Genomic DNA, 9,482 nt, shown 5'->3' on the forward strand with positions numbered 1-9,482 from the left:
TCAAAACATGTTTAGAGAGTACCGAAACATTTTTAGAGTGCATCGAAACATGTTTAGAATGCATCCAAACATGTTTTGAGTGCGTCGAAACATATTTAGAGTGCATCGAAACATGTTTAGAGTGCGTCCAAACACTTTTAGAGTCCATCCAAACATGTTTAGAGTGCATCGAAACATTTTTAGAGTGCGTCGCAGCATATTTAGAGTACGTCAAAGTATGTTTAGAGTTCGTCTACACATATTTAGAGTAAGTCCAAACACGTTTAGAGTGCAGCCAAACACATCTAGTGCCTCCAACCATGTTTAGAGTGCATCCTAACATGTTTAGCGTGTGTCGAAACATGTTTAAAGTGCAACAAAAGATATTTAGAGTTCGTCAAAACACGTTAGACTGCGTCGAAACGTACTTCGAGTGCATCCAAACATGTTTAGAGTGCATCGAAACTTATTTAGAGTGCATCCAAACATGTTTAGAGTGTGTCGAAACATACTTAGAGTGCATCCAAACATGTTTAAAGTGCGTCAAAACATAATAATATGCATCCAAACATGTTTAGAGTGCATTAAAACATTTTTAGAGTGCGTCGAAACATATATTGAGTACGTCGAAACATGTTGAGTTTGTCTAAACATGTTTTGAGTCCACCAAAACACGTTTAAAGTGCGTCCAAACACTTTTAGAGTTCATCCAAACATGTTTAGAGTGCGTCAAAACATACTTAGAATGCATCCAAACATGTTTAGAGAGTACCGAAACATTTTTAGAGTGCGTCGAAACACGTTTAGAGTGCATCTAAACATACTTAGAGTGCATCCAACCACGTATAGATTGCGTCCAAACACATTTACACTGCATCCAAACACCTTTAGAGTGCATCCAAACATGTTTAGTGTGCGTCGAAACATACTAAGAGTGCATCCAAACATGTTTAGAGTGCATTAAAATATTTTCAGAGTGAATCGAAACATATTTAGAGTGTGTCGAAACAGGTTTAGAGTTCGTCGAAACATGTTTAGAGAGCATTAAAACATTTTTAGAGTGCGTCGAAACATATTTAGAGTACGTCTAAACATGTTTTGAGTGCATCAAAACACATTTAGAGTGCGTCCAAACACATTTAGAGTACATCCAAACATGTTTAGAGTGCGTCGAAACATACTTAGAGTGCATCCAAACATGTTTATAGTGTGTCGAAACATAATAAGATGCATCCAAACATGTTTAAAGTGCATTAAAACATTTTTAGTGTACATCGAAACATATATAGAGTACGTCGAAACATGTTTAGAGTTCGTCTAAACATGTTTTGAGTGCACCAAAACACGTTTAGAGTGCGTCCAAACACATTTAGAGTGCATCCAAACATGTTTAGAGTGCATCAAAATATACATAGAGTGCATCCAAACATGTTTAGAGTGCGTCGAAACATACTTAGAGTGCATCCAAACATGTTTATAGTCCGTCGAAACATAATAAGATGCATCCAATCATGTTTAAAATGCATTAAAACATTTTTAGAGTGCGTCGAAACATATATAGAGTACATCGAAACATGTTTAGAGTTCGTCTAAACATGTTTTGAGTGCACCAAAACACATTTAAAGTGCGTCCAAACACTTTTAGAGTTCATCCAAACATGTTTAGAGTGCGTCAAAACATACTTATAGTGCATCAAAACATGTTTAGAGAGTACCGAAACATTTTTAGAGTGCATCGAAACATGTTTAGAGTGCATCTAAACATACTTAGAGTGCATCCAAACACATTAGAGTGCGTCCAAACACGTTTACATGCCGGTATATCTCAACATCCCCCTTCAAGTTGGAGCGTGGAAGATCAAGAAACGTCCAACTTGCTTAAAAGATGATCAAATGCATGCCGCTTGAACCACATTACTTTGCGAACTTGTATCGATAGAAGACATAACTAAAAAAATCAAACAAACGACTGCGCTGCAACTTTGGCACCACGCACAAAAGAATCGTTTGATGATAACAAAAAAAAGGACGACAATCGCGGTGCAGAAAGAAGTCTCGGGAATAACTCTGATTCATCCGAGATTGAAAGGAAACTACGCGAAAGCGTTTAATGACAACAACTTTTTTGGCAAGAATAAAATGATTGGCGGTTATGCGAAAAATCTTTAAAAACATATGGGATTATGAGAGAAAATAAAAACAAAAACAAAAATAAAATGACTCTCTTATTCTTAATAAAAAAAACTCGAAATGATATTACCACTGGATCAGTATATCATCATATTCATCTTCACTCTCATTATCGATCATCATTTTTATGAAAAAAACAATAAATTAGAAAAGAACCAGAAGCTCTGATACCATGTAGAAATTTGCGGAATAATATCTTTATTCATAATTAGAATAACATATAAATAGATGAGAGTCTTACATTGAATAAGTAAACTAAATAAAATAATAAATATTTCTAAATATATATTTTCCGTATTTGATAAGATTGATATATCTCGTAATATTATTCACGATCCGGTATATCTCAACAGGGCGATCACAAACAAGGTATTGAAGACATTTGATACTAAAGACTTAGGTGAACTAAGATACTTTCTAGGTATAGAAATAACTTGTTCCAACAATGGGTTGTCTTTATCCCAAAGAAAGTATACACTTGATTTGTTGGATGTTTCAAGTAAAATACCAAGCCCGCCAAAACACCAATTCAAGAAGGATATAAGTACCAACTTTGGTATCAAAGTGAGGGGGAACAACTTACAGAAGAGGAGGCCATCCAATATTGAAGACTAATCGGTAAGTTAATTTACCTAACTATTACTCGCCCTGACTTGTCTTTTGTCGTGAAACAGGTTAGTGAGTGCATACACAACCTGATATGATCCCAAGATCGATAGATTTCCCGATAGGCGGTGGATGGGTTGCCTAAACCCCTAAACAACCCGCAAACGGAACCTAAGCAAGCGTTCGAGATGAACGGTCTTAAACCCCGAGTGAACCTGGTTTAGAAACGTAGGGTGATCGAAGACGCCACAAGTGTTGTGCAGAATCAACACTTGATAAGTCAAGATTGAATGCCACGGATGAAGATCCGATAAGTTCAGAAATTAGTTCTAGAAGAACTCTAAGAGAAACCTCTCAAAATATATTTCAAAGTTGTCTTTTTACAATCTGATTTTGATCTCTATTTATAGAGATCAATACATGAAACTTAGCAAAAACTAAAATAAATAAGCACAAAAATCAAGGTGTGAATGTGTGGTCTTCAAGAAGTCTTGAATGTGATTGTGTGGAACTTCAAGAAAACCATAATGGTGACTTTGTGGTCTTCAAGATGGTGTTGGAAAGACATCTTGACCAGAATTGATGTCAATTTTCGTCACCCTTATTGGGCCTAAAATTTGGGCTTCACTTGTGGGCCTTCCAAGCTTGATATCATGTGGATAAAGGGCTGGGCTTGTTGTTGGACCAACCCAACACATTCTTCCAAGTGTTCTTGACTCAAACAAGGGAGAATAATGCCATTTGATGCAGCTTGTAGCTTCATGGCACGAGATCTTGTAATCGGTCGAATTGGCTCAACGTTTTCTCCCACTATGTTCATCCCTTAGCTAGCTTCCGATGCAGCTCGTCCTTGCATGAGTTCAACTCCAATGGTGTTGCCTTGGATGTCCACATCATTCTCCTCTTCTTGAGAAAGATTTGTCCTCAAATCTGAATCGTCTGCGATAAAAGGAGATAGATCAGCAACATTGAATGTTGAACTAACATTAAACTCACTCGGAAGCTCGAGTTGGTAAGTGTTGTTGTTAATCTTTTTAAGAACTTTGAAAGGGCCAACTCCCCTGGGCATCAACTTTGATTTCCTCTGATTAGGAAATCTCTCTTTGCGCATGTGCACCCAAACCATGTCTCCCGGTTCGAATACAACTTCTTTCCGCCCTTTGTTTGCTTGCTTGGCGTATTGTCGGGTCTTTTCTTCAATGTGCAACCTCGTCTTTTCATGAATCTGTTTCACAAACTCAGCTTTTCTCTTCCCATCAAGGTTAGAATGTTCATCGAATGGCAAAGGAGACAAGTCCAAAGGAGTCAAAGGATTAAAGCCATAAACGATTTCAAATGGAGAAAATTTCGTAGCCGAGTGCACAGATCGATTATATGCAAACTCAAGATGAGGCAAACAATCTTCCCATGATTTCAAGTTCTTTGTCACAAGAGAACGAAGCAAAGCAGACAATGTACGATTAACAACTTCAGTTTGTCCATCGGTTTGCGGGTGGCATGTAGTTGAGAACAAGAGCTTAGTTCCTAGCTTAGACCACAATGTTTTCCAAAAGTAACTCAAGAATTTCGCATCACGGTCTGAAACTATAGTCCTAGGCATGCCATGCAAACGTACAATATCCTTGAAGAACAATGAAGCTATATGAGATGCATCATCGGTTTTATGACATGAAATGAAATGAGCCATCTTTGAAAACCTATCAACCACAACAAATATTGAATCCCTTCCAGTTCTGGTCCTAGGCAAACCAAGCACGAAATCCATAGAAATATCAGTCCAGGGATGACTAGGAATTGACAATGGAGAGTACAAACCGTGTGGTTGAAGTCTAGACTTCAACTTCTTGCAAACAATGCATCTTGCACAGATTTGTTCGACATCTCGTTTCAAGTGTGACCAATAGAAATGTTCCTGCAAAACAGTCAAGGTTTTGGCCACTCCGAAGTGCCCCATTAGACCACCACTATGTGCTTCCCTAACCAACAAATCACGCAAAGAACAATGAGGAATGCACAACTTGTTCTTTCGGAACAGAAACCCATCATGTATGAAATATTCACCACAAGCAGATTTCTCACATGCCTTAAAGACATCTCCAAAATCGAGATCAGAAGCATACAATTCCTTAATGAACTCAAAGCCAAGCAATTTCGAGTCAAGAGAAACAAGCAGGTTATGACGACGAGATAAAGCATCAGCCACAACATTCTCTTTTCCTTGCTTATAGCGAATAACATAAGGAAATATTTCAATGAACTCAACCCATTTAGCATGTCGTTTGTTCAACCTTTGCTGACCTTTTAGATGTTTCAAAGCCTCATGATCGGTATGAATGATGAATTCCTTCGACCAAAGATAGTGCTGCCATGTTTGAAGCGTCCTCACCAAAGCATAAAGCTCTTTGTCATAAGTGGGATAGTTTAGTTGTGCTCCACTTAGCTTCTCACTGAAATAAGCTATTGGCTTTCCTTCCTGCATCAAAACAGCTCCAATACCTACACCAGAAGCATCACATTCTACCTCGAAAGCTTTAGAAAAATCAGGTAGAGACAAGAGTGGAGAATTAGTGAGTTTTTCTTTCAGAAGTTGAAAAGCAGCTTCTTGTGCATCTCCCCATTTAAACCCGACATTCTTCTTGATAACTTCTGTAAGTGGTGCAGCTATGGTGCTAAAGTCCTTAACAAACCTCCTGTAAAAACTTGCAAGTGATACACGCACGGAGGTTCAATGGATCAAGGCTTGGGATATGTTGGAGATTCGGTAGGCTTAGGAGCTTCTCACCAAATGAATCCAAAGAGAAAATAGTGGGGAAGTGTTCTAGGGTGATGAGCACTCAGATTGCACTTCAAATAGAATGGAATGTAAGGATAGATCCGGAAAGATTAGTCTCAGGCTCGAGGCACTCGAACTTTGTTTCCGGACACGAGAGGGATGTAGTGAAGGTGGATAGAAGGGATTTAATCTCGGACACACCAAGAAACCCAAGCTTCGGACACACCAAAGCAATTAGAACAGCAAATCGGACACACCGAAAATGCAAAGAAAATACTCAGAAATTTTATTCCATCAAATCTGCCTCCAAAAGTCGAAATACATCAGCCATTTAAAGGCAAAGAAGCAAATAAGAAAAAGGAAAGAAATAACACATGAGCAGCATTGTTTGGCAAGTAAGTCCAACTAGGCTAACGGTCATAATTTAAAAATGAAACAAAATGATCTTCTCTTAAGCTATTAGGCAACGGCTAGGAGAGGATTTGGGCAGAAATCTGATCATATTTCCATGTCACATTCCTTGCCAAAATCAGATTGATGACGTGGCTACGAGTTGCCTAATTTGCTTCAATCGAATCCCTTTAATTTGTGGCAGCATTTGTGGTGAACGACTTGCCTTATTTGGTGAGTAGAATCCTTCTTGATTGCTGGTTGATTTCGTCCAGATTGTGTCTCCAAATGCCAGCTCCACTTAGGGAAAGTTTGAGGTTGAATTAATGCCAACAATGCCTCTCTATTGAATGCAAGAACTGTCTAACTTCTTCTAATGTCTTTGATGCAGCAGGATTCATGGATTTGCTCAGGTCTTCTGCTACATTTGTTGGTGTTGCTTGATGAATCAGGTGGTGGACAACAAGAGCTCAAAAACGAGCAAGCTCTTGTTGCTTAGTCCGGAAGCTTCTTCGGTTCTTGGATTGTCTTCAAGTGTTTTGGCCATGAACTTGTTGATTCTTGAACGCAGATTCCGTGCTCTCTCGTGTGTGAGTGGAAAAACATATTCGTTGGTTGCCTCTCCTTGCTTGATCTTCCCTTCTGTTCCTTTGTGCTTCCCATGGCCTCGATGTTCCTCCGAAGTTAGTTCATCAGTTTGGTCCTTGATTAGCTTATCCAAATCGATGTTCTCATCATTCCCTCCTCCTTGAGAATGTTTTGACCTCAAAACATGTTCACCTACATCAAAAGCGGCCAAGTTAGTAACATTATACACAAGAGCCACATTGTACTTACCTAGAAGCTAAAAAAGGTAGGTGTTGATGTTGATGTTCTCGAGTATGTTGTATGCTCCTTGTTGTGCTTCTCCTTTCCTGTGTTGATCAATCCTTGTGATGGTAGTGGGGCGTGGGGCTGTTATGTGTCTTTGTAAATGTTGGACTCTTCCTGTTGCTTCTTTTCGAGCACGTTCTTTGGTACTAAGTGTCAACCAATCTAACAAGTGATTCCTGCAAATTCCTGCAAGTGTTTTGTACCCTTCATCCTTGCTAAGTGATTCCTGCAAATTCACATCAAAGTCTTGGAAGACAATCTCGTTAGTGTAACAAATGCACTTCTCAAGGCTTGAGAAGTGTTTCCAGAGGTCATACAAGAAAGCTCTATAGATAAGATGGGTTTCATAACAAATAAGATTGATGTTACCGATGTTGCTTCTTAAGGAATGGTCTGTGAGCCTCTTACGAAAATTGATGTCGATGGGTGGCAGCTCTTTAGATTTGTTGGACAATAAATCTCCAAGAACGAAATCGATGTCATGTTTCATCTCATGTTCTAAGGGATAGCCAATAAGTGTCCCTTTGGTGATCAAGTCATTGAATTGCTCTTGTAAGTATGATGCCTTCGGTGGATGCTCTTGAGTACCTAATTCTGCAATCAACACATCCTTGAAAAACATAAGTAGCTCCGCCCTATGACCAATTGAAGCTTTGCAAGCTTCACTTCCCTCGAGATAGAGATTTAAGTTCTTACTCGTTTTGGTTTCATTATTCATCTTACTTTGCATTTCATGCACTTGTGATTGACTAAGAGGGGCTAGAGATAACTTACGCTTGTTGAAAACAAAAGAGTAGTGATTTGTTTTACCGTCATGCAGAACCTCACGATCAAATTGCCATGGGTGTCCTAGAAGGATATGTCCGGCTTGCATAGGTATCACGTCACACATCACTTCATCCTGATACCTTCCAATGCTGAATTGTATCTTGATTCGTTCTTTGACATCAATCTCACCTTGGTTGTTTAGCCATTGAAGCTTGTAGGGTTGCGGATGCTCCTCCGTTTTAAGACCTAGCTTCTCAACCAAGTAGACACTCGCAACATTGGTACAAGAACCACCATCGATGATGAGACCACATACCTTGTTCTTGATGGTACAACGGGTGTGAAAGAGGTTCTCCCTTTGTGTGGTTTCTTCCATGCTTACGAGCGTGCTAAGAGTGCGTCTAGCGACTAGAAGTTCTCCGCTATCCGGATACTCAATCTCTTCCTTGAGATTTTCTGTGTTATCTTCATCCATTGACTCATAGCCTCCCGTTTCCGTAAGGATCATGACACGGTTGTTTGGACAGTCCCTTGCATAATGCCCTCGTCCCCTACACTTGTAGCAAACAATCTCACGTGAACGTAATTCAACGGGAGTTGATTTGTTACCTTTAGGGTCTGCATTCAAAGACGTTGTTATGCCCTTTCCTTTGTCATGGACATTTGTCTCAGAGTGAGGGGGTTTGGCTATTGGGGTAGCCCCGGACTTATTCTCTCCGTGTGCGTACGATTGGTGCGAAGATGTCGTTCTTGCTTGGCTCAAACGGGATTGTTTCTTGGTGATTTGCTGTTCGATTTGGATTGATACATGGATAAGTTCCTGCAAATCATGGTAAGCTAAACGTTCTACCTTTCTTGCGATGCAATCTTGTAGTCCATCTAGGAATTGAGCCAAAACAGTCTCATCATCCTCTTCTATCTCTAATCGATTCCGAAGATGCTCAAACTCCTCAAAGTAGTCTTCAACCGATCTGTTACCCTGCGCCAACTTACGATATCGTCTATGTAAATCCCGATGGAAATGTGGTGGAACATATCTCTTTCTCATGAGATGTTTCATTTCTCTCCAGGAGATTATTGGATCATAGTGAGAACGTCTTCTTTCGGCTGTTTCTCGGTCCCACCATGTGAGTGCATTGTCCGTGAGTTGAGCCGCCGCGTATTGAACCTTCCTCTGTTTGGTATATGTGTAGCAATCGAAAATATTTTCCATCCGCCTCTCCCAATCGAGATAAGCTTCAGGATTAACTTTTCCAGCAAAAGTAGGAGGTTTGAATTTCAAATATGTACCTTGGTGTCTTTGAACTCGTGGTTGCCTCCTAGGTACAACCTCCTCATCACTTTCATCAACATACCTTTGGTCTTGAACATTCCTCCTCCGTCGGTTCTGAGTAGAATGATCAGAATCCTCATCCTCTTTGAGAGGAGCTCTTGGATTTTGCATTCTCCTCGGTCTTTGCTGTGCATCAGGTGGATCCGGTTCAGGATTTGCGTTATTGGGGCGCATATTGAACCTAACAGGTTGTATTCTTCGTGGTGCCTCCTCTAAACGCGTTAAACGTTCCTCTAGACGTTGCAGGACTTGTAGGATCGCAGTTTGAGTGTTCTCTGCGTTCTCAGCCATTTTCTTGCACAAACACTCACAAAATCAAAATAACAAGAATAAAATTGAATCAACAGCGTTACCTTGCGTGTGGCCTTGAACCGGGCTCTGATACCAAAAATGATACACGCACGGAGGTTCAATGGATCAAGGCCTGGGATATGTTGGAGATTCGGTAGGCTTAGGAGCTTCTCACCAAATGAATCCAAAGAGAAAATAGTGGGGAAGTGTTCTAGGGTGATGAGCACTCAGATTGCACTTCAAATAGAATGGAATGTAAGGATGGATCCGGAAAGATTA

General features: G+C 40.0%; 1 protein-coding gene across 1 annotated transcript; it reads right to left on the reverse strand.

The window, feature by feature from the left end:
* Window positions 1–3,598: 3,598 nt before the first annotated feature.
* Window positions 3,599–9,203, reverse strand: LOC109116762. The gene is made up of 4 exons (XM_019202756.1): window positions 6,947–9,203; window positions 6,558–6,718; window positions 5,558–5,619; window positions 3,599–5,465 (listed from the first exon to the last, which is right to left on the reverse strand). Exons 1-4 carry the CDS (start codon window positions 9,201–9,203, stop codon window positions 3,599–3,601), a joined length of 4,347 nt encoding a protein of 1,448 aa, XP_019058301.1.
* Between the last annotated feature and the right edge of the window lie 279 nt (window positions 9,204–9,482).

This window comes from Tarenaya hassleriana, unplaced genomic scaffold (genome assembly GCF_000463585.1).
Source record: "Tarenaya hassleriana unplaced genomic scaffold, ASM46358v1 Cleome239, whole genome shotgun sequence".
NCBI lineage: Eukaryota > Viridiplantae > Streptophyta > Magnoliopsida > Brassicales > Cleomaceae > Tarenaya > Tarenaya hassleriana.